The sequence below is a fragment of the Colossoma macropomum genome, unplaced genomic scaffold, assembly GCF_904425465.1.
Source record: "Colossoma macropomum unplaced genomic scaffold, Colossoma_macropomum, whole genome shotgun sequence".
Classification (NCBI taxonomy): Eukaryota; Metazoa; Chordata; class Actinopteri; order Characiformes; family Serrasalmidae; genus Colossoma; species Colossoma macropomum.
Genome location: NW_023494797.1, coordinates 1,728,347 through 1,755,417, shown reverse-complemented (window position 1 = coordinate 1,755,417; position 27,071 = coordinate 1,728,347). Strand labels below are relative to the sequence as shown.

The 27,071-nt window shown below is 37.4% G+C and overlaps 1 protein-coding gene across 1 annotated transcript in view; it reads left to right on the top strand.

The window, feature by feature from the left end:
- Positions 1–12,505: 12,505 nt before the first annotated feature.
- slc12a4 (solute carrier family 12 member 4) overlaps positions 12,506–27,071 on the top strand; it is a 51,433-nt gene continuing 36,867 nt past the window's right edge. Inside the window, exon 1 of the mRNA XM_036584016.1 lies at positions 12,506–12,644. Coding sequence (XP_036439909.1) covers positions 12,506–12,644 — 139 coding nt within the window. The remainder of the gene's footprint in view (positions 12,645–27,071) is intronic.

Genomic DNA, 27,071 nt, shown 5'->3' with positions numbered 1-27,071 from the left:
AAATGAAAGTAACCATTGAAAATTCTTGAAAATATTATAATATGCAGTATGAAGCTAAAAATATGAAAAGTCCTGTCAAGTTGAAAGAATCTACTTACTGTATAATGTGAAGTCAACAAAAATCTCAAAGTACAGACCTTTAATTTGGGGTTATTGCCATTTTTAATACTTGGTTGCACATCCTTTGCAGTCAATGACTGCCTGAAGTCCGAAACCAATAGAATTCCTGCTTGTTCTTGAGCATTTTTACCTTCAGTAAGTGAAATGTATGCTTGATTGGACGGAGCTCAGGTAATTAACTTGGCCATTGCAGAACATTTCACTTCTTTGTCTTAAAAAGTCTTGGGCTTCTTTCACAGTATGTCACTGGTCATTGTCCATCTGCACTGTGAATCTCTATCCAATGCATGAAACGCTTGGCTGAATCTGAGCAGATAATATAGCACTTTAAACACTTTCTAAAATTTAAAATGAATCCTGTTGCTTTTGTCAGCAGTCACATCACCAACAAATCCAAGGGAACCAGGTCCACCGGCAGCTATACTTGTCCTTGCCATAAGACTACCTCCACCATACTTGATAGATGAGGTGGAATGCTTTGAATCATGAGTAGTTCCTTCCCTTCTCCATACTTTTCTCTTTTTATCATTCTGGTACAAGATGATATTGGTCTTATCTGTTTAAAATGTTGTTCCAAAACTGTACAGCTTTTTAAAAAAAAAAATTGGCAAACTCTAATCTGGTCATGCTGTCTTTACAGCTTTACATATTGTGGAAAACCCTCTGTATTTCCTCTAGTGAAATCTCTTGATTGTCGGCTTTGACACAGACACCTCATGAAAAGTGTTCTTGATCTGGCTAACTGTTGTGAAGGACTTTTTCTTCACTAGTAAAAGAATGCTCTCTAATCCACCACATGGTCTTCAGGGCCTGTTGGTGTTTCTGGGCTCATCAGTGCATTCTTTCTTTTTAAGAATGTACAAAGTAGTTGATTATACACCAGTACATGTATAAATAAATATACCTTTTGTCTGTATACTGTTGTCTAATACAGATACCAGTTCCATCAAATACAGAGGGTGCTGCAAAACTATAGTTTGGGCTTCACAAAGTTGGAGTACAAAACTTTGACTCTTTTCAAAGCCAGGAGATCCTAATGGTGCAAACACTGGATCCTTATCATGTTTTCTTATACCAAGATGATGATTATGCTCACTCTGTGTAACAAATTTGAGTTTAACTCCCTAAAATCCCAGGCTTATTACATACTAAGGCTTATTATTCAGCAGCTACAGGGACTTCAATGCAAACTGGCTGAGCTATTCTTAGGCTATAGTAGTGTAATAAGACTTTGGGCCCACTGGTGGGCCCTGGCCATTTAAGTGGTTAATCCACAAGAAGTCAAATACCTTCCATTTCCTCCTCAAATACTAGATCTAAACATAAATGAACATAACACATAAGAAAGGTAACACCAGTGACAGTAACACGCATGACATTTTTAATGAAAAATGCATTTTACAAAATGGCTGCTACAGAGCATCAAACCACATGTTGTCAATCATGGAATATCCACTAAAATATGTAATTTAATCCATTTGTATTCTATTTTTTCACAATTGTCTAAGAATAAAGTAGGTCATACCAGTGATATCGACTAAAAGCTTCATATGAAATCATGAGCTAAATGAAAAAACGTCTGATAACTGAAAAGACACAGTGGACTTACCATGTGCTTTTTTCATAGATCCTCAGAATATGTGTGATTTTTATTTCAAAATAAGAGATTTTTGTTACGCGGAAACACCAGTAACACAACTCCTGGGGACAACAACTTTCATTATATATTTTATAATATTTATTTGGCATTTGTTTTCTTTATGTCAGTTAATTCACATATTTCATAGTCATGTATAGATTATTGTAGTTAAAATTGCAGAAAAACATGTTTTTTTCTTCAAAATATGGCCTCACCCTTCACACATGACTGTGGGGACAAGCACTTTTGTGGTGCTTGGAATTGATTAAAAAAACAATTTTGCTATTAATAATAATAATATTTGCTAATTGATGGCTCAAGAAGGTGTAATAGTTAAAATAACTTAGTTTTATTTTAAAATATAAATAAATTGTAACTCTAAGTGTAATATATCTATAAACGCTAGGGACACAAAAATGGACGTTTCTGTAGAATGACCCTTGTACATAAAAGTGTCTTTAGTTCAAACTGGCTAACTTTCAAACAAAATGACATGGTTCCATGAGTTTCCTCATAAAATACTATTTTAATCTACACGGGCCTATCCTCTGTTTATGCTTAGAATCGCCAAATCTGATAAGTTTATCATAGTAGAACGTTCTGTTCAAAAATGCACAAAGTCTATCCTTATAGATAAATGAGATTACGTTTCATCTTGTGAAATGTCCGTATTACAATAGTTCTTATGAAATATTTCCTTACCTTTTATGTGCGTTTATATAGGAGGTATGGCAGTTTAGCTTTTCACACTCAGTTATTGGCTATAGTGAAAATTGTGTTTGATTCTTTGTACTGATGTTGGTTTTTTTTCCCTTTTTATGTAATCCTTAATTCTAAGAATGAAAGCACATGCACTAATATTACGATATAATAACCAAATACGACACCTTTTTCCCAATGTAGTAGGGTGCCTCAAAAGGCTAAAAACCGAATTATTCCTTAACTAAATTCCAGAAATAAGTTCTTGAAAAGGCTACTTGGATGCAATACTAAAATATACTATATATTTGGCCACTATACACATCCTCACTTAGCAAAGGAGGTTAGCAGGGGTGTCTTATTTAAGACCACCATGAAAATGTTAATTAAGTCTAATCTGTCTACAGACAAACACTAAGCCTCTTCACTGTGACACTGTCTCAATGCATGCCCACCATTTTTACTACTAGACTCTCTCAAGAGCTTGAAACAATGAAGAGTGAGCTTAGGTCTGTAAGCCTGGTAAAGTGAAAGGGCTGTAGTTATTGGATTGATCTGAGCTCCAAGGAGGGATCAAGCAGTACAGCTGGGTGCTTTACTGGGGGTCATGGGGCCCTTCACTGATTGTGATTTAGCAAGCCAATTCACGCTTCAGCTCAAGATTCAAAGAAGTGCCAGAACAATGTCGAATTCCTTTTAAAATTTGAAAATAATTTCAAGAATTTGAGAATATAAGCATCAGATAAGCATCACATACCTGTACCTTTGACTTGTTAAATAAACTTTTCAGGAATTGTAGTTTACAGTACTTACATGCCAAATTGATCTGCAAAATGTGATGTGTTTTTGCAAGAATGACAAAGTATACAGATATTTGCTGCAAAAAACATAGCTTGATTGCATATGCACACTATGTGCATACACTTTCACAACATTGCTTGTATATTCTGTTGACATGTTTTATATTTATTATTATTATTATTATTATTATTATTATTATTTGATTGTTTGTGTTTAATTTATATTGTTAATATATTACCATACCACAGAGCCAAATTAAACTCTTTCTCTTTGTACATTTGTTGTGCTGATGAATGACAATAAAGAATCTTGAAACTTGTATTATTTCAGCAATGCCAACAATATGCACTATATTATACAACATGTTGGGGTTTTCAATAAGTAGCTAGTGAGTAGCACACAAGGTTGGGGTTTCCAAAAAAGTGGCCAGTGAGTGGCATACGAGGTTGAGGTTTCCAATAAAGTGGCCAATGAGTGGCCAAACAGGCTTGGGGTTTTCATTTATGTGGCCAGTGAGTGGAAACACAGTGACAAAATAACAAAATGAATGAATGAATGAATGAATGAAGTGACAGATTTAAAGATTTTTTCATTTTGTGATAAGCCAGCATCGCGGTGCCTTTCATTTAACTATCCAGTTATAACACAAATACTGAATTATAAGCAAACACTGCCTCCTTGTGGCATTTGAACAAGCTTCTTATTAGAATGAACCTACCGTTCTAATGGAACTTTGGCTACATCTACAGGATAGTGTCACAAATTGCTTGTGTTTATATCACACATACACTTAACCCCTTAAAATCCTAGGCCTATTGCATACTAAGGCTTATTGTTCAGTAACTACAGGGACTTTAATGCAACCTGGTTGAGCTATTCTTAGGTAATAGAAGTGTGTAACAAAACTTTGGGCCAGCTGGCAGGGGTTAAGATCTCAAGAAAGAAAGGAAACAGTTAGAACAAAAACAATGTCTTGTCACCAGAACAAATAATCACAACACTTACCAAAACCACAGAGCTCTGCTACATGTTACAGGTTAGGAGTTCTCGGCTCCAGTCCTGGTGACCTACTGCTTTGCTTGGTTTTAGGTACTCTATGCCCCCAACACACCTGATCCTGCACAACTGTAATCAACAAGTACTTGAATCCTGATAGAGCTCAAGAAGTAATTGTGCAGAGCAGGGTGTCCCCAAGATGGAAGCTGCATTATTCAGTGATTTATATTAATATCTAAATTATATATGTACATACGCTCTGAAACATAACAAATAATGGTAGAACTTTACTTGAACTCCACTACATAACACTGATATAACTACGGCATAAACATGGCAGATGTCGTATGCCATTTTGTGTTGTCAGGACAGATTTTCTTCAGTAATATAATAGTGTCTTTGACATGTTTCTATGACATGTTTCATTAACTTTCATGACAGATGCAATAATTTTGACATCTATTAGACATTATGACACCTGTCATAAGAATCATCAGTAATAATAAAGTGACACTCTTATATTACTGGATATAATCTGTCATGAAACTTATGACTACATATGAAATTTGCCATGTTCATGTCATGGTTATGTCAGAGTTATGTAGCAGAATTCAATTAAAGTGTAACCCAAAGAATCAATATAAAAGAAATGTAGGTGCTAATCAATGGTAGGAGTTTGATGAGTATTTCAGTGAAATGTTCATTAACCTAGATGATGTAACAGCTTAAACATCAGTTCTTGCGTTACATAAATTTATTGCACAGGCAAAGTTTTCCTTACAGTCCCAACTGCCATATGAATGTCAAATACAAAGTCAACCTCAAGAGGGTGCCAGATGCTGCATTTCCAGTGCCTTAGTGTCAGACCTTAAGTTTAGACCTTTTCTGCTGTTTTTTAACAAATCAGAACAATGTAGATTTCTAAGAATCATATATCAGCAAATGTAGACACTGAAAACTGTTTATGTAACTGTGGCATGCACTTCCTCCTGAAGTTTGTTGTCTCTGCATGCCTTCTGTCAGGGTCTGAAGAGCCTTCTCTGCAGGTGACAGGCCTGGGTAACCCACTCCCATCTTATCTGTTAATAACTCCCAACTTATTTTGTTGCCCTTTAATTTTCTGCACTTATATGTTCTGTACCCAATTTACTCACTGTTTTAGTGTTTGTGTTGAAACAGAAAAATCTGGCACTTTTTATGCATAGTAGATTACATCAAGCAAGATACCATGGCCCTAAATAGTATTTGGACACTTAAATAGTTGGTAAATTTTATCGACGTTCTTTAGGTTACTTCATAAAATGTTTAAGAAAATATTTGGTTTAGAGAAAAACATTTTTAGCATAATATTATGCTGTTGATAGAATTTTTGTGCTGAGAAAGTGACCTTTGATTCCTGGCACTTCTCATCGAGGGCTGTTCTCGATCCACAGCCCTCAGCCCTGAGAGAAAATACAACATAGCAAGTCTAAATTCTGAGGGGAAGATTACGTTCACCACTTCCTGTGACACAGCTGGAAGCTGACCACAGATGCCCCTCCCTCTGTTTCCTGGAACATAGTCCACTCTCTCTTCTTCTTACTAACTGCACTATATTAAGTATCCCACCATGTGAATGATTTTTAATTCCAAAATTTACTTGCAGAAGATAACAAAGAATGTATTCTGGTCAGCCTTGGATAAAAATAGCATGATCTCTGCTTTTAACAGCACTACATGACACTGATTGACCTCAGCTATTTTCAGAACTTCTTACAGTCTAAAACCCCAAGCCTTCCTCTGGAGTGCACTGCGATAACATATGGGAAAGTTTTTTCCCCCCCGTCTCAGCTTTGAACTTTCATAGCATAAAAATAGCCCACTTTCCAAATCACAGTCTCACTGGATTCAAGTAATATGTTTTTCTTTATGGACCTCGCTTTGTGCACAGGGGCACAGTCATGCAGGAACATGAAAGGGCCTTGCCCAAACTGTTGCCACAAAGTTGGAGGCACATAATAGTCTTACATGTCTTTGTATGCTGTAGCATTAACATTACCCTTCACTGTAACTAAGGGGCTTAGCCCAAACCTTGAAAAACAGCCCCAAACTATTTTTGTCCTTCCACCAAACTTTTTTGGCATCTGCCAAACCAGATATGTTCATCAAACTGCCAGATAGTAAAACATAAATCCTCATTCCAGAGAATGTTTCCCACTGCTCAAAAAAAACTTCACTTTACACCACTCCAGCCAACGCTTGCTATTGAGCATAGCTATCTTAGGGCTTGTGTGCAGCTGCCCAGTCATGACAATTCATTTCATAAAGCTCCTGACACACAGTTCTTGTGCTGATGTTGCTTCTAGAGGTAGTTTGGAACACTGTAGAGAGTGATGGGATTTTTATGCACTATGCACTTCAGCACTCAATGGCTTTACTCTGTGAGTTTGTGTGGTCAACGGCTTCATTATAGTTGACTGGGGAAGATCTAGCAGGGCAGAAATTTCATAAACTGGCTTGTAGCAAAAGTGGCATCCTATGACAGTGCCATGTTTAAAGTCACTGACACTTTGGTACAACCCCTTGTACTGTCAGTGTTTGTGTATGGAGACTGTAAGGCTATGTGCTTAATTTTATGCTTAATTTTGCTTAATTTTATGCACCTGTCAGTGTGGCTGACACACCTGAACTCAATTATAGCAGGTAATTTACAGTTTATAAGTATGTAATTATATTATACTATTATAGTTATGGTATAGTGCATTATATTATTATATCATTTAATAATTTCTCAGAGTTGCCAAAAATCATCTCAAAATAACTTCTGGTGTCTAATATTTCAATCTACTCAGTAAAGGTTCTTATGAAATAAAATAACAGCAACTATGCTAGTGTGCATACATATAAAATTCAATAACATAATGTACACCCTTGAGTTAACTTTTACAAAAAATGTAAACCAACGCAGCACAACAACACACACCTCAGTAATATGTAAGTAATTAAGTAAATAAATAAGTCAACAAATAAAACCGTGAAACAGCCACATGAAATTGCCAATGCAGTGGGACACTAGAGCAGCCACACAGGGACCTGATATCACCATGTCCAATGTCAAGCGTCAGCTTGAGGGGTATAAAGCCCCCCAGCCTTGGGCTGTCAAGCAGAGGAACTGTGTTTTCTGAAGTGAAGGAAATCCAGTTCCTTGAGGGATGAGATGGAGTGATCCAAAACTGCTCCTCCAACATCAGTACCTGACCTCACTATTGCTCTTGTGGCTCAATGCAATCAAATCATCACACCAATGTTCCAGCATCTAGATTTAAGTTGTCCCAGAAGAGGTAGTGATGGTGCTGCAGCAACTAAGGGACAAATTCCTTATTAATGCCCTTGATTTTGGAAAAAAACTTTGGATGAGCAGGTGTCTACAACATTTTGATACACAGTGTAGGTTATGACCCATCACATTATTTATTTAGTACCTCAATCTAATCTCCATGTTAATCTTTTTGTTTCCTATAAGACTTTATCTCTGACTTTGTTTGTCTATCGATAGCACAATGCGACTGTGCATCCGTGCAGACGTATTGCTTGTTGACTGTCTAGTAATTACAATGATGGTATTGCTCTCAGACATTGCTCATAATCCCCACAGTCACTCACTGCACAACTAAACCAATGTTTATTAGACAGTAGCAATCTAAACCACAGGGACAAGACAGAAAAGGGCTCAAAGTAACAATAACACCTTTAGAAACAAGTAACTTCTGGCTACTGCTTAGTTTTACAGCATCTGAAACAACAATTTGAAAGTGAGACAATATGACAAATTATATGTATTGGTAATGTTGGGGGTTTAAGTGTCTCTCACAGGCACTCACACACACCAAAAGAAGAAAACACGACTGCAAGCAGCATGTCTGCTGGAAAAAGAATAAAATGAATGCTGGAAAAAATACAAGTGGTGGATTGGTGGTAGTGTCTTAAAATAGAAGGGCCTGCAGTAATTACAGGCTCTACTTTTGTTGTAGAGGCCCTGCTCTTTCCGGTTCCTTGATAGAAAACAGCAGTCTTCTACTGAACTTCTAAAATGTATACTCTTGTAAGAAAAACAGCACAAAATACTTTATAAGTATGTTAAGGCCAACGTTCCTACAAGCTTTTAACAACAGGGCCCATCTCCCCAACTTCTAAGAACACCAAAACACACAAATGAGAATATGTCAGGATCACCCAACAGACTCACAAAACTGTTCAAACACAGATTCAGTCCTCTTGGTGCAGCTGGTTTTAATGTTATTACAGTGGCTGCTTGTAGCGCCAAAGGCAGGACGAGTATGATGCCATAATTCCAAGCATGCCTTGGGCTGAGTTCCAGTGGTGAAGCTATCCTTATAAATTCTCTGCCTTTATTATTTACCAAGACAGCTACTTGATAAAATGCATAAACTAAACAAGATTCATAGTCTGCCCTGAGTAAATATAAACTGTTTATTGCACATAAATGTGTCCTTTTAATACAGAATGTGCACAAATGAAATGGTTGTTCTTTCATACACAGTCAAATGAAACCAGACCTAGTCAGTTTCTGCTTGTGAGTTTACTGTAAACTATTAACTTGCTGGAACTTTGTTTGTGTACATACTTCTGGCCAGAAAGTCACAGTGGAAAAATTCAATAGGATAAATAGGTGAAACAAAACCTACCACAAATCTACTATAGTTATGCGTACCTTACAACTGCATGCTTCTACTGCAGACAAAATAATGGAAACACCAGATGAAATCTCATGTTAACAATAAAAGTGCTACTATACATATATATATATATATGTAGCGCCTTCCTTCGCTCTCAAAACAGCCTCAGGCATTAACATTGATTCCACCAAGTGTTGTAAACATTCCTTTGAGATTCTGGTCCATGTTGACATCATGCAATTCCTGCAGATTTTTCAGGTGCACTTTCATGCTGGGAATCTCTCATTGTCCACATCCCAAAGGTGTTCTACTGAGAAGGCCAGTAAAGAACACTGAACTTATTGTCATGTTCATGAAACCAGTTTGAGACGACTTTTACTTTGTGACATGGTGCGTTATCGTGCTGGAAATAGCCTTTAGAAGATGGTAAATTGTGGCCATGATGGGATGCACATGGTCAGCAACAATATTCAAATAGGCTGTGGCATTCAAGAGATGATTGATTGGTATTAATTATTAGGCAGAAATTGAGATTCGTCAGACCAGGCTATGTTTTTCTGGTCTTCAACTGCCCAGTTTTGGTGATCCTGTCCACTGAAGCCTTAGCTTTCTCTTCTTGGCTGACAGAAATGGAACCTGACATCATCTTCTGTTGTTGTAGCTCATCCACCCCAAGGTTCAATGTGTTGTCCATTCTGAGATGAATTTCTGCTCACCCTAATCGTACAGATTGTTTATCTGTAGCCATTCTGTCAGCTTGAACCAGTCTGGCCAATCTCTGTTGACCTCTCTCATCAACAAGGCATTTCTGTCTGCAGAACTGCCACTCACTGGATGTTTTTTCTTTATTGTACCATTCTGAGTAAACTCTAGAGACTGCTGTATGTGAACATCCCAGGAGATCAGCAGCTGCTGAAATATTTAAACCAGATATTAGCACCAACAATAACGCCACGGTCAAAATCAATGAGATCACATTTGTTCCCCATTCTGATGGTTGATGTGAACATTACCTAAAGCTTCTGACCTGTTTCTGTATAATTTTATGCACTATACTGCTGCCACATGATGGGTCGATTAGATAATTCCATGAATTAGTAGGTGTACGTGTATTCATGTATACATAAACACACACACACACACACAGACATTAAGTATAAGTTATTCATTTTTCAGCATTGGGGGGAAAAAGCAGAATGCATGTATTTAACAGATAATTACACAGAAGCCCCAACAACTATAATTTACATACAATTTTGCCATTTCTTTGGAAGACTTAATTTCAGTTCCTCAAAGAAAAAAAGTTTTTCCACACCTCTAAAGTTGCCTTACAAGTTGGTTGCATTTTCTGCTTCTCACAATCAAACTCATCGTAAAACCCTTTCAGTGATGTTGAGGTCTGGACTTTAAAGTGACCAGTTGATTGTTCTGAGAACACCAACAGCTTCTTGACTTGATTTGCAATTTTTCTTCTTTTCTGTCAATTTACTTTTCTCAGGAATGGCTTCTTGACAGCTACATATCATTCTAGACTCATAGTGCATGTGTTTCTTATTCAACCAACCAGGGCTGTTTGTGAACATTTATGGACCCTAAGCAACATCCTACTTACATCCCACCCATCCACACCAATCATAATCTTTGAATGCAAGAATAAAAAGTGAATTCGTACGTAAATAAATTTGCTCAGGAAAAAGAAATCATTACATTTTCAAAAGAACATACTCAGAACCCCTCGTGGCTCAGGAGCCCTAAATGCCTGCTTATACCTCTTATAGCAAAAAATACCCCTGCAACCAATAGTTTTCTAAGCATCTTATTTATTGAGGAAGAGGAGAAAATATTAGATTCAAATTGTACCCAAAGTGTGCCAGTCACAAACAGCAGTGTTATTTTCTTGCTAGTTGTGAGCCAGCCTCTAAAATGACCACATATTCTAAACAAGGAAAAGCTGCCTCAAGAAGGAAGAGTGGTTAAGGTAACTTAGACCTGCTGAAATGGATGAGTGGGCATTTAAACAGTATAGCTGCAAAAAACACACAAAACATGAGTTTTTACAATTTACCACTCAACAGTTTTCCAAAAAGGGTCTGATGTCTTGCACTTGCATGACCCCTCCATAATCATTTATTTACTAAAGGAAACTAGAGAGGAATTGGAGAAGAAAAAGTCATCTTACAATAAATGTAGTTCATCAGTCAACATATGTTGAGTGGCTTGAGGGACGTATGTGATAATTTAGGTACACAGTGTGTATTATTGGCAGGATATAAGCTTAACTTGTTAGCTACATTAGCCTTGTAGTTCCAGTGCAAATTTAAAGAAACAAAGTTCACACACTCAGTGTACGTGGGCAGTATGACATACTGGCCCTAGTGCCAAGCAACAAAAAAACTAAACAGTGCTTTTATAGCATCCATTCTCTCTGATGTCATAAGGAAACGGAGCCTGAAGAGCTGAGGCAGTGAAGGAGAAATCGAGAATAAACAGGAAAACCTTTCAGCATCTCCCCATAGCGTTAATTCTGCTCTCATCAGTCTGCTACAGATATACAGTTTGCTTGAGGATGAATTCTGTTGAGAATTGCTCATGATTAACAACTTACATTGACTGATGATTGACTAATGCAGTCTAACTATTTATTTCTAGATCTCTTATGCTTTAGCTAGCCATGAATGCAGTTAACATCAAAACAGTAGCAGGGCTCACGTAACTTAAGATAGCATTACACGGATTAACCCTATCAAACATAGATACGTCACTATTACTCAATTTTGTGATCACAATGATGTTTAATGGTGTAAATAGTACAAAAGAAAAAAAAATGTGATCAGATCATCAATAATGCATTTTGATGCAAAGTGTAAACAGGCCTATAGAAACATTCTTGAAAGGTTCTTTAAAAAAGCATTTATCACAGGTTTTCCATCATAGAGAAGAACCATTTAACCAAGCAAAGAACTATTTACGCATTCAAGTGGTTCATGGTTCTATATATAAACACTGCTTTTACTTAAGAACCCTCGAAGGAGGATGCAGCTTTATGCTGGCTGCGAGCAACTAGTTTCACTTCAACCTTTCTGAAAATGACTCTAAATCAGCCAAAGGACGACATGGACAGTTAGTTGTAATTCTCCCTGCTCTCTTCACATTTGAGCGACATCTGTGCAGGGGTGTCAGGCCCCTGTCCCCGTCATTGTTCCCTGGCCCTCCCCGGGTGTGATTCATGTTTTTGCAGGCCCTGAAATGAGGAGGAAGTGGGAAGAGAGTGAGGCCGGCCAGTGCGTAAGTGCCAGCTGTATTCACAGCTCTTGTAGACGAGGGCAGGGGGGCAGGGCTGGGGGAGTGCAGTGAGTGGAGAGAGACAGAGAAAGAGAGAGAGAGAGTTAGAGAGAAAGAGAGAGAGAGAGAGGGAGGGGAGTATGGTAATGTGGCTGTGCTGAGAGGAAGTGAGCGAAGAGCAGTGGAATGCGCTTGGAAGTAGCGGAGTTCAGCTGAGAACACTAAGCCCAGTGCTATCTGTCTAAGAAGGAGAGACAGACAGAGACCTTGTTGCTGCTAGACAAATGTAAACATGCCCCATTTCACTGTGGTACCAGTGGAGGACAACCCGCCGTCCAACTATGACAGCCTGGAGGGAATTAACTGGGTGGATTACAGGGACACGGGGCAAGGAGGATACCCTGGGCATGGAGACACAGTCAGCTCCGATGGTGAGTTTGCAAAGAAAATCTGAAGATCACTACTGAAAAAGTCTTTAAACTCTTATTTTGGAGTCCAATCTCCGAACTGTTATTAAGTGATCATACGTAACTTTAACTTTTCTTGACAACTGGGAGTGTCTGAGACTTAAGGCAAAGAAAAAGCGTAGGACAGTCTAACTATGAGCTCCGTTATAACCATGGCAATGCTCCAGTCGTGGGAGTCATGGGAATTTTTTTCTGACAGCTCACTTTTCCAACTCTTCCTGGACACACTTCTCTTTTGGGATAGTTCTATTTTCAGACAGAAAGGGAGGATTTGGGAGAAACTGCCGCAGACATTTTTGTCAGTAGGCTGCCATGCCCAACAGGACTGTGGCGACAAAAGGGAAAACAATTGGAGTGGGGGAGAGGTGAGAAGAGGAGGTGGGGGCAGTGCAATAATAAGACAGGCTTCAAGTGTTCCCACACAAAAGATGAAACTTTCTCCCTCTTTCTTTCTTTCTGTCCCACTGCATGGCTTGTCTTTCTTTTCTCTCGACAGCTGTGTGGGCTGCTCCCACACCTCTGTCTCACTTTTTCCTTACTCTTTCTCTGTCTGTCTGTCCCTCTCTGTCTGTCTGTCTGTCTATCTCTGTAATATTGCTTTAATGTATGTATAAAGTAAGATAAGGAATCACTACTAAAGAGAAAGTTTCTCTCTGTGACAGTGTTTGGTAGGGGTGTATTAATACATCATAATGTCGCGAGAATGTGACGTGAGAATGTCATTGTGGAGATGGGCGATATCAGCTGCATCTATCCATTAGTGGACAAAGTACACAAATCCAGTAAAATTTAAGTAAAATTATACATGCTCCATTTACTTTTTGACTTGAGTTGAAGTACAAAAGTACTTGCTTTTAAATGTACTTAAGAGTCCTTAATTGATGTAGAAGAAAGATTATGAAGCAACTTTAAAAGGTTCTTTAAAGGACAATTCACTGAAATGTTGTTCAGCTGAAACACAATTTGTTCCTCTATGGTAGTAGTTATCTCTGGTAATTACTGGAGATCTCTTTCTCTGCAGAGCTTAGAACAAACTTGCATCTACCATCACATCTCTGCCCCACCCTACCTAAGACTAATGTATCTGATCCAGACAATTAAGGACTTCTGAAGAACTTTTGTGGTTTAAGCCATTAACTCTGCAGAAGGTAGATCTCCAGGACCTTACTGTTTTATGGCATCACTCCAAGGTACACTTTTTGGCACCAAATTAACCTAAACAAGCATGTTCAAGGGTATGCAACACACTACCTGTAGTCTCATTAGTACATTGTGTGCAGACATAAATACAGTCATTTTACTTCATTCAAGGTTTATTCAAAATGTTGCAAGAATATTAAGTAACACTTTGACATTGACATAACCATGCCATGCATGTCATGTGCTGTTATGAGTTATCATGACAGATTTTGTTCATTAGCAATGATAACAATAACAATGTCATGTCAGATGCCATAACGTTTGATGTTAAACACACGCTAATTGTACACAGGGTTTGCTGTCATGACATCAAGCATTACGGCATTAGTTATGACAACTAACAGTAATGTTAACATCACATAGGCTGTCATGAGAACTCATGAAGTCTAAGTTTTGAAAGTTTTCTCTTTATATGTTCATGCATGTTTTGTTTGAGGGGCAATGCGTGTACAGATGTTTGAGTTTAAAGGTTTTGGTGTACATATGTGTGTGTATGCTGGCTGATGCAGAAGATTGGCCCAGTGCTGCTGTGGACTGACTTGGAAGTGGCTGATGTGTCATTAGGATAGGGTGAGCAGTGGAGTGGACACAGTGCTAACTTTGTTCCAGTGTGAGCTGAGCACTGTGCAGGCCAGCACAACACACACTGCGCACACTGTGTATGATGAGGCCTGCAGTGGAACAGCTATGGCAGCAGTGCATAAGCCTATAAACTCTAGGTCTTTGTAGGAAAACCAATGGAAAACAGTGTTAGCATACAATACAATTAAAACAAAATAGTCTTCAGGTTTAAAATCGCTTTTCACAAAAAGCAACCATGCCTGTAACGAATAGTTGTAGTATAAAAAGATTGTATGACTGTAGGATGGGAAAACTCAGAGACCTTGGGCTGGAGTTCTAGATGGCTTCTGCTTTAAGCTAGAAGGCTGGACCTCAGCTTGATAAACAGATGTAGGACTGAAAGATAGGAACAGGAGATGGGGAAGTGGTATAGTTCAAGAACTTCATCACAGGAAATGGAAGGTAAAGATGGAAATTTCTAGGAAGTTTACAGGAAGCTATATGAAGCTTTTGCATCCATATATACCAACTAGGGGTTGAATGATTCTTCGAATACCTGTCACATAGAATTTACACTGGTTCTGTTAAATTTCTGATGGTAACAAGCAATCATTCACTAAGCTTAATGTTAGTAGCAAGTAGGTGCTCACCAATAAGTCTTTCAGAGCAAAGTGTAGGCCTAGTCACTGAACTATTATGGCATTTTGAGAAAGAAATTTCTAAACTGTGTTTCAAACTGTTAGTTGCCCACTGCACCCACTAGTGGATTTATTATTCTGTTATTGTTTGCTATCCAGTGTTGACCAGAGGAGGATGGGTTCCCCTTTTGAGTCTTGGTTCCTTTCTTCCTCTTGCTCTTAGGGAGTTTTTCTGTGTTACTGTCGCCACTGGCTGTAAAAATGGTTTGTCAATTCAATACCCCCCTTCTCAAGGGAAAATAAACTTCAAGCAATTTTCCTGGTTTTATTTAACTCAAATAAATTCTTTGAATGAAATAACCCAAAGCAATTTTACATCAAATTAAACCCCAAAAACACATCTCAACTTCTACCCTGTTCTATCTTTTTACAGTGCTACTGGTTCCAGTGTAATATTGTATTTTCACTGATAGTTTTTGTTAGAAAACATTTTTATTTATTTTCAGCAAGCAAAATACTGGCAGAATGTTTTAAACTTTTGAGAGGCAGTTATCTGTATTATAAATTATATTGTGGAATTAGATTTTCCCTTACATATTCAATAGCTATTACATCTTTAGAGCCCTGACAACATGGTTTCAAATGTTTAAATTTTTGTTGTCATAGTGAAGATATACTGTTGAAAAACCGTTTATCACTGTTATATTCAAGAAGTCTATATAAATTAATAAATAAATGTTCCAAAAACATAACTAATATAAATGAAGTCAATCATTCATTGTAGAATTCTGCAGCAGGTGGCTATGCTACAAAGAACGGTGTAATAAATCTTCATAACAAGCACTGTGAACAACTTTAGAGAAGCTTAACCCCTTATAATCCCAGGCATATTACATACTAATGCTAAATATTCAGCAAATACAGGGACTTCAGCGCCAACTGGCTGACCTAATGTCAGGTTGTAGAAGTCTGTAATAAAACTTAGGCCATTTAAGGGGTTGAATAACTTACTTGCTGGAAGTTTTCGTTGGGACTCTGAGCAGCAGAAGAGCAGTCACTTTATATGAGGAAGAGGAGCGCAGGTTGCTGACGTATACATATTGCTAATTCTGATTGGTACATTGGCAGATTGACTTCACCTGCACCAAATATAGTCCCGCTCATCTCAAATCAAACTGAAGAAAAAACTTCAGAAATAGTGGTTTTAAAAATCTCTTAAGAGCAAACACCAACAGCATTCTTTCTCTGCCAGTTCATAGTGAAAACATCACAAAAAACAATAGATAATAGAGGACAATCATGTTGAGCTAACAAGGTCTACAAATCATCAACACTATTAAATGAGAATATGTGTGGCATGATTAAATTTAGCTCATACAACAATTTTTTTTCACTATACGCTTCAGAAGAACAGTACATTAGCCACTGGATTGTGAAGACCAAACCTGGTCTGAGCATTACAGCCTGCTGCATACCACACAGGCAGCATTAGCCAAGGAAAGATAAACACATACCAGGGAAGTAAGAGGGATGACGAGGAAAAGAGGTCTGTGTGTGCGCATGTGTGCTAGACAGCTGATTCGCAAGGCAAGCACAAGGGAAGGAAACTTATTCCAGCTCTGTTACAAATGATAGGATGAAGAAACCAGAAGTCAGAGGAGCAGCTATAATTTGGAGAGCATGACTAAAGTTATTGGTCATATGTTTAGTCTGAATGTGAGACAAGTGAAAGATGTCATCTTCTTATGACAACAGATTAATCACATAGAATTACATTAGAAAAGTGCAATTTATTTACAAGTCATGTTCAATATGATACATGCTGTGAACATCATCCATAATAGGAGTGCCAGTGATGGGTTTTGTTAAAGGGTAAATTTTCCTAATTTTGAAATAAAAGAATTGATGTAGTGAGTAAATGTTAAAGTTCCGTACATGAAACTAAGCTGCAAAAAACAGCCCATTATTAATGTACTGTTTTTGTGATGTCACAAAAACAAATACATTTGATCTGCTCATTTAAGTTTAAGCTTTTTGAATAAAGCACAGTCCAGGACAGACAATCAGAACATACAGTCATGGTCAGAACATACTGAGGTCGTACAGTCAGCTCCATAACTATTGGCACCCCTAGTTTAAAAAGATCCAGTTCCATTATTTTTACATAATTTTGTTTCTTAGACAACATTTACTTAAATGAAAGGTTGGATTTCTCTCATATATACATGAGTGTGAGACTGAGCTAGACATTTTGTCATTACTTGTTTTTTATAATCTTTACCAAGTGTACCAATAATTATGGAGCTGACTACCAGTGTATATTTGTCTTACGGGCACAGTTGCAAAAACACCCTGTTTAATTCTAAGGGATAAAGAGAGGTTAGAAAGTGCTCATGCAAAAATGAATTATGACCGTCTAAAGTGGAACTCGGGAAAAACTAAAAATTAGATAGAAAAATGTGTGAAAAATGGGTTCTTTAATATATGCTATTCAATTCCCATCTGTAATTTTCAGAGTCAGCATAAGTCAGAAACTCACCTATGGTGTCTGCGAGCAGTCAGCCACATTATTAGCAATAACAGGTAGAGCGGGTGGAACTGGGGAAGTAGTGGGTTGTGTTAGTCCCATTGGGAATGGTCTTTTGAAACAGAAAAACAAGCCTGTGCTATTTTGGAGTGGGATCTGCCTGGCAGTCCTGAAAGCAGGGAATGACTGCATGCTTTTCACATCCTTTCTGACTGCTACAACTAATTCACCTCCTGAAAGAAGAGCATTATTAGTTTTCGCTGAAAGAAAGCAGTCTGTTCCACCGGCTGAGCAGCTTGCTACAAGCCCCTTGCATTGAACTGTCTCACCGACTTCAATTAAGAAGTGGAACTGGGCCAGTGAGCTCATATAAAAGTCTCCTTAATCCCTCAAAGGACCCTGCAAACTCCAAAAGAATTTTCCATTCAGCAGTCTGTATCTACACCAACTAGTTAATGAACATACTATTAGTTGTAATACCAAGCATCATTTCAAGTGCACTTGATTCTGTCAGTTGAATTTGTACAACTCCTTTGGGGTTGTACTACATACAGTAGGGAGATTAGCATATCATAACAATATCAGTTTATCATAACAAATACAAACAATAGACATCAATAGATTTCACTTAAATTAAGCTCTACTTGACAATTCATCAGCTTAAGACTTATTCGAGCTGAATTAGTTCTACCAGAGGAGGTCTGGTAATGTAATGTGCATGATTTGTTGATTCATACAGAATATGATGATGATGTGTGTCATTACTCCAGATTACTCCAAATAGCCCAGATCAAAACATTGCACAGACATTTACGTCAGCATTATGTGACAGGTGCCACGCTTCTTAACAATAACAACACATTATTTATAGCATTAGGCTAGCTGTTAGCCTTGTCTTCAGGTCATAAAAAAGAAAGCTTAATGGAGGTAATGTCTTCTATGATCAGGATTTGTTATTACATTACTCTGGTGTTGATTCGAACAGCACTGCTATTACTGAGAGAGCTCCGATTTCAGTAATTCGACTTGTAAAAACTATGGACACAGACCTCATTGGTAATCACTCAAATTACAGCACCTTCCCTGGCAAAACTAATCGAGCTTGAATAGGGCGTTAGTATGCCTTTGCCTTACTTAATTAAGTCATTGAAATGAAAAAGTCATTCAAAGTGGTTTGATATGAAATTATGTTTATAGAGAAACTTACTGACCCAGAACTATGCAAAACTGCAAAACTATGTTAAAACAATGTCTTAGGCATCAGGCAGCATGTTCATAACCATTTCATTCTGTGATGTCGCTTTTGTAGGCATTAAACTCTTCAGACGTCTGGTCCCTATCACCACCACTGAAAACAATTCTCTTGAGTCTCTAGAATGGAGCATTTTTCATCAAACCAATTTAAATTACTGTTGTTCACATCTTAACCATTTAATTATGCAGAAACTTTGAAACATCACATAAATTCCCCTTTAGGTTTTAAGGGGTTCTGGACATTTACGAGGTTAATTTATTTTTTAAATTTACTTTATTAGTTTGGTACATTTAGGAGTGAATAGTGTTAGTGCACCCTAGTCTGTGTAGCATCTTTATGCCATTTTAAATACAAAATAATAAGACGTTGCGTAAGCGGCAGCTAGAAAAGAAGTAGTGGTTGGCTTCACAGGTCTCGGAGGAAGCCTGTGTTAGCCTTCACCCTCCTAGCGTTGATAGCATTGTGTAATTGGGGGAGTCCTAACTAGCAGGTGGAATTGGAGACGATTAAATTGGGGAGAAAATCGGGTGAAAATAATTAAAAAAAAATAATAATAATAATAATAATAAGACTTTAATGCATCCTTTTCTATCTGAATATTAAATCACATATTCAAAAATGAATGGTATTAATTGTTCTTCAGCACTGAAAATTGAAAATTCTTTTTTTAATCATCCACACACTTAACTTGCCCATCTGACACAGACACACACACACACACACACACACAGAGATGAGCACTCTGAAGCCCTTATTAGTGTGGTCCTCTCACAGCAGGTTAGCATTCCTCTGGCTTCAACTGTACGATCCTATTACTGTCTTATTAAAGCTGTAAATGCTCTAGAAACCAAACATTTAAATGGAACCATTCCAACTGTTTATATGCAGAATTTAACACACTGAAAGTAAAATATAATATGTTTTATTTTTTGTTAAATATGTTAAATATGTTAAAAGTTTGCAGAAAAATGGCATAATTAAGTTTGTTTGTATAGAGATATTACTTATTACTTAGAAAATCAACAAAATATTTAATTTGACATGTTCCAACTTTTACATACAACTGTACATATAAGACTGTCCTTCTGAACCACTTACAGTTCATTCCAACTGATTCCAATTAGTTTACTAATGAGCAGTCAAAATGCTCACTGTTATTTACTGTACGTAGAACTGGAACTGTTTGCACTGTGTTTAAGTAGTGTTTAGGTTCATTTCAGCCTCTTAAAATGAAACTAACAAGCCCTGTGTACAAGTTGTGTTATATTGTATTGAGCCAGGTCCACCTGAAGGAATGATCTGAAGAGGGTTTGAGAGGCTTCTCAATCTTTATAACTCTTAGAGATGGTGCCCCAGACCCAAGTTAAGACTAAGCCTGGACTTAAAAGGATATCCAGTAGTGACTCACTATTGACATTATAGTTTAGTTCAAGACCAGACTTAATCCATGTGCTGGAAACCAGCTGTTAGCATGTCTCCATTAAACCAAAGTTAAGAACTTGCATGCTAAACTAGAAAATCTCACTGTGTTTACATCTCTGAGCACCAAGATTAATGATAAGTATGCCTTTTTTAATGCCAGTAAAATGCAATATCCTTATTAAAGTTCTAAAATTCTCAATCTTATTAAAGACATTTTCTGATCCCAATAATCTTATACTTTATTCAATGCTGGTTGAAAGTGATGCCACAATGCTTGTACAGAATGTAATACTATTCAAAATTTAAATCAGAGACAAAATAGTCAAATAGAAATGTATAACTGGCTGTACTGAATGTTTTTTAAAGCTATATGTTGTGTACAGAACTGTGCAAAAGTCAGAGACCCCCTACATTTATTTAATCTACAGTCAAAAGGACCATTAAGTAAAAGTTATTTACTTTTTCTAATTAGATATGGGATAATCCACTTGCACAAGGAAAGAGGAGTCAAAGGAAAATAACAGATGTTTCTGTCCATCCTTCCACTGTGAGTTTGAAAGGATGTGTAGCTGTCAAGACGCTGTTACAGAGAAAAGGAAATCAGAACATTTGCAAATTTAACAGTGAAGCTGCTGATGTGCTCAGAACAATGAACTGACCACCAAAGAGCCCAGACCTCAACCCCAGTAAATGTGTTTGGGATTACTTGGATTGTGAGAAGCAGAAAATGCAACCAACTTCTATGTCTGACCCTGTGGAAAATGTGGCAAAATATCTCTGTAAATTTGTTTGTAAAACTGAAAGCTTGTAAAAGAACAGAAGCTGTAATAAAGGCAAAGAGTTGACACAGTCAGTTTGATACTATATTTAGTTGTTGAGGCTTCTGTGTAATTTTCTGTTAAATGTACATTTCCTGCTTTTTCTTGTTGCTAAAAACGCATACTTCATAGACAATTTGACTGGAAATTAAATACATGAAGGCTGATATCTAACTTATGCACAGTACTATATATGTGCAAAACATACTGTATAAACAACACTTGGACCGAAAGTTGCAAGCAGCATTTTGGGAAACATTACATTTGAAATAAACTGTTAAGTTTGAGTTAATTCAGCACAATGAGATGTGAGAAAATTAGACAGTTAGACAGCAGGCAATAGCATAAACCTGCACAGAATTATGTAATACTCTTTAGAACATGAATCTGTTCTGAGCTTAAAAAGAAACAACTATATTTAACTATGAAATTGTATACAGACAGCTATATTTGACATAACTTAAACTTAGCTTTTAATCTTTAAGTATTAGAAGTATATGTATAACATAAAAAAAATACTTCATAGAAAAGAAAAAAGTTACATTTTTGTGATTAGCATCATGAATCAATAAGTTTTTCTTTTAACTTTGTGCATATGAGTTAGTTGATAGCTACTGGACAGCAGACTAGTTTCTGCTTTAAGGACTCAAGTTTTTATCATTCCAGACTCACCTGTTTGGGCAGTTTACGTCTGACCGCAGTCACTCTGATGTGTCACCGCCATTCAAAGAGGGCTAAAAATGTGCCTTTGTCTTGTGGCTATTAGCATTTAGCTAATAGCCTTCATGGCTATTGAGGTCAGAAGATACAGACAGATGGTTTGGCCAGGTGTGCACAGCATTCTAAACAACAAGAAATAATGCCTTATGCTTAGCATAGTGATTACACTAAAACGCTACATGACTGCAGGTAAACCCTTTCCAAAAAAACACACATAAACGCACACACAGGAGCCCAACATTCATTATCCGGACTATTAGGGCAAACAGTCTCGCATGCCAACCATACAGAAATCCCTTCCGACAAACCTCAGTGGCTAATCAGCCTAACCAGCATGACTTCCACCTTAATGAAATCTTTAAATGTCCATTTAATGAGAACTTTGGCCAATAGGATTTCAAACGTAAGCTGCTAATATGGTGGTAAATGTTTTCTGTGGTTAATCGGCTTCAGTGTTCTCACATGCACGCACAAAAAGATTTTAGCCCCCTGGGTCTTAAGAGAATTAAGGTAATAATGATATATGAATCTAAGTGCACACAGAATTCACAAACACAAACATATAAATATCTACATGCAAGGAAATAACTATGTACGAAAGCAAGCTTAAACCGATCTCATGTTGTATCCATGCAAATCTCAAGGAGAAGGCCAATGGACCAAAAACCATTGTCAGTACTGTGCCTGTTGTGTGTTCTGTACATTATGTCTGGCAACATCACTGTTGTGTTGTACTGAAAAGACAGAATTTCCTATGCAGATTTCCTATATGCCTCAGACCAAACTGTTGTTTCCTTAGAAAACTGTACAAACACAGATGTCTGAAGAGGGCAAAGTCAGCAGCTGGATACCAAATGTGTTTACTCTTTCTCTTCTTCAGTGTACTACAAGACAGCAGCTTCTACTACTACAAATGAAGATACCTAAATGGCTGGCTTTGATGTAAGGTTCTAGGAAGAAGTTAATTGATGAAAAACATTCATATTATGTGTTCTTAAACATAAAGGAAAGTCAAGCTTACTTTTACAGCACACTTATACACAAAAGCAATTGGAATGCTTAACTTAAATAAAAGAGGGTAAAAAAAACAAGAAGTAAAGACATAATAAAGCTTAAAAAAACGTAGTAGATTAGTGCAGAGTTTAAAGACGTGGAAAAAGTAGGTTCTTCACACTGTAACATCTCCTTTACAAGATACCTTCCAGTTAAAGGTTCTGTTAGGAATTAAAAGGGATTCTTCCATGGCATCACCTTAAAGACTCCCTTTTTAGTTCAACTTGGCACCTTGATTGTTAAGAGTGTGTGTCATCAGAACATTGCAAGAACTACATAGGCATACATACTAGATATATGCTGCATATTAACATGATACCTATACTCTATATTATATATATAAATATAGTAACGCACACTGATGAGTCAAAACGAACAATCACAGATTAAGCAACCAGTGCTTCAAAATTATACTATTCATTATCATAACAATAAAAGTTTTATGTTTTCTTGAATCTTCATTGTGCGCTCATATTTAAAAGCTCAAGTTCATACACTTTCCTGATCTCATTTAATTTGTCCCTCACATGCTTTTTCCTAAATTATAAAATTTTCAAGAAGTATGGGAAGCCTGAAAGCAATGACTCAAAGGCAGGGTCAGGTGGTATCCAAAAGCAATGTAAGTGATGTAAAAGCATTTATGTCTGTTTTTTGCCATCTTGTCCTGTGTTATTTTAAAATAGAAAAAAAAAAACTTTAGTTTGTTTACATGGTCATGAAATAAGTGAACACAGTGGATAACTTTCAAGCTGTCATTCCATAAATGTCAAGCCATCTAACAATTGCTAAATGGCTATAGCAATAGCTTGGATAATACAATAACAGCTCTGCTCACTACAGAACTAACTGCCTAACTAAAGCACCAACACAAGTTTAGATGATAATCTAATTAAAATCTGAGGGAGTGAAGTCAAGCAACTGGTTAAGAAAGGCAAAATTAAACCTGTTCCATGGTGTTTAGCCTGCTTGGCTAACTCAGTGTTGTTGTAGCAAGCAGGCTACAGAGTCCAACGGTGCCACACACCACAGCACAGGTTTGATTCTGACTAACTGCTGCTCCACTGAAACAAGTATTGATGGTAAAACACTATGTCTGAGAGAGCAGAAGTCAAGTGACTGGTGTTGGAGTGACAGAAAGCCAAAATGAAACCTGTTCTGTGGTGTTTGGGACTGTAGCATTTTGGCTAAGCTAACAATAGCTTAGTTAGCAGGTTAAAGGTACCACACAGCACTGCACAGGCTTGGCTCCAGCTAACTGATGCTAAAATGAACTCATTTTGAGGATATCTCAGTGCAAAGTCAAGTGACTAGTGTTAGGTGAAAGCGAAAATCAATTGTGTTCTGTGGTGTGTGTAGCTCATAGCTTTAGCTGACCTAATGTCATGCTTAGTTTTTTCCTGACTCTGATTTTTCCACACTTTCTTTCAGTAAGTTACTACCTATTTGCGAACACAGTGAAATGTATTCATTTTTTACATTTTGAAATTATCATTTCATCATTTTAAATACCAGCACCACTAGCACAAATACCTTATTACCATTATACTGCCCAACACTGCTCAAAGACTAATCTAAAGGTTTGCAAGCAGAGGTGCTAGTATACCTCCCACAGTCATGTATGCAGAGGGAGAAACCACAGCAAACTGCTGACTCTCAAGAAGTGCCATTTCAAGTTCTTGAATATTGAATATCTGCATTTGTAATAGTCATTAAGGTTCCTTAATAGTGCTATAATCATCTGTAGTAGATAAGAAAAGATGACCATGTGCACAGTCCTCTTCCTGTGTAAAGTACAGAGCAGGTATAGGCCCTAATTCACCTACACACACAAACATAACATGTAAGCAGTAGGCTTGCTCTCTGTGCTGCGTCAGCCTTTGATCTGAAAAGCTGCATGGAATGCTTCACAGAGCACTGTTAATGTGTTCGGACTTGTCAACACAGTTTGTTCCTTTCTCTCCTGCAGCTGCACAGTTGGTGATTCTGTGTTAAAACACTCTTAGACTTTAATCTTTACAATGAGACTTCCAGTATAAGCTCCCACCCTGTGCCCCTATTAAACTTTTATGAATCAGGACCAGGCAAGCCATTTTAGAATTCGGTAATTCAAAGAGTTTATAGCATTTCAGTAGCAACAGTACCTAGAAAAAATTGCTATTTAAACAGGAATAACTGCTCCAGAACTATCTTAGCAGAGTTTATTAGCAGAAATATGTGTTGTAGTATACATTGTCAATCCATGTGCAGTGAAGAAACAAGTATAATGCACTGAACCAAATGAGTCCAGATTCATTGCTTTGAACAATGCTGAAATAACGCCCAAATAACACATGGGTCACTTTTTCATAAATGTTCATGCTCACTAGAGGGCAGCATTATACTAAATTTCACATTCAATCTTTTTCCTGAGAGGGAAAGCATCCTGTTATCGTAACTGTTTAAGACCTTAGTAATATTAGTAAAAAAAAAAAAAGGATTTCCACTCTCCATTTCTAATTCTACATCATTAAAAACCTAATAGACATCTTCCTTTTCCATTTCCCAACTGTCTGAATGTGGTTATATTCGGACAAGTGGAGGCTGGAGTTAAGGGAATGGTGCTCTCCTCTGATGATCTTATATGCTGATTTAAAATCATTTTCTAAGAACTCTAACCACCAGGAGAAAAAAAGAAGTTTTCAGAAGTTGTCAGTTTTTAAAAGGGCATAAAAGGGCTTTGATGCTAAAATATGATGCTATTGAGTTGTATAGGATTTCCAGTAGCATGTAAAACAGGAATGACATGAATAGAATGATTAGATCGATAAGCGTTAATAAAGGGCACCAGACAATGAAATAATGTTATGTTTGGTCATAGTACTGGCCATAGTGCAGTGGCTGGCCATAGTATTTATATTCACATTCATACTTGCATGTGACTGGAACTGGAGCATGTTTGTGATGCATCAATACTTATCTGAGCCCTAAGGGGATGCAAGGGTGTGTGTGTGAATTTGTGAATTCATCATTTATGTGGTAGGGTTACTTTCAACTACATACACACACACACACACACACACACACACACAAATGCAAATTTTCAGCCCTTGTTGCTGAAAAACAGAATAGAATAAATATCGTCACTCAAATTTCATCTTTTCCAAATCTCACTCAGAGGAAGCTAAATACTGCTGTAGTTATTATCCAGTACCTGGTTTACCTTATCTTTATCTTATCACTTCATTAAATTAAATCAAGAGTGATGCACTTTAACAAATCTGTGTGATGGTTTAGGCATCGAGGAAATCTGGAACCAAACTTTATTCTTCAAACTAGATCACAAGACATCAACAGTTTTTTTTTTCTAAAATAAAATAAGGTCTTTTTACTTTTTACTGTATTTATGCATCTATTCTAATATTCTATGCAATGTTTTTATGAGCAAAAACACATTTATTTCTAAAATAAATGGTTTTAAACACAATGCTTAGGTGTCTGAAGCTTCTGCATAGTGTTGTATTTGCCTTTCTCCCTCTCCTTCTCTCTCTCCCCTCCTGAGAAATTTTTTTATGAGTCCCCTGCTCTCTCTTTCTGTGTGGCACATGAGTGTGTGCCCCCCCCCTTTTCTGGGCAGCAGCATAGTATTAGGCTCACTCTCTCGCCCTATATGTGAGTGTGTGTGTGTGTGTGTGTGTGTGTGTGTGTGTGTGTGCGCGCGAGTTTACAGTGGCCTGGATAGAGGTCGATTATGCCCAGGGCTCATAACATTGTTCACACTACATCACTCAGAGAGACATGCTGACCCACAGCAATGCTAATGCTAACTCCTGCGCTAATGGCATACTAACCCAAGACAAAGGTGAGTGGGACTCAGCCTTCAGAATATGCAAAGAGAATGAAGACATTTTCAAGTATGTTTAGGTGGTCTACATACAAGGCAGCAGGTTGGATGGACAGTTTCTTTGGAGAGGGTCAAACTCTGGGACATATGACCTTCGTGTTAAGAGTGGGTTCACAAGGGGAAGGCAGATGCGTCACGACTGGTGTGAGATTTCATGTGGAGTTAATATGGTTAAAGAGCGTGCTTCCACAACAAGAACATGTTTTTTTTTGACAAGTTCCTCTACCAAGGAAATCTGCCCATCATTAAACATCTCAATCTGTCTGCATCTTTTCCATACCTGCTGTAGAAAAATCATTGCTCTAGCATGGACTGGG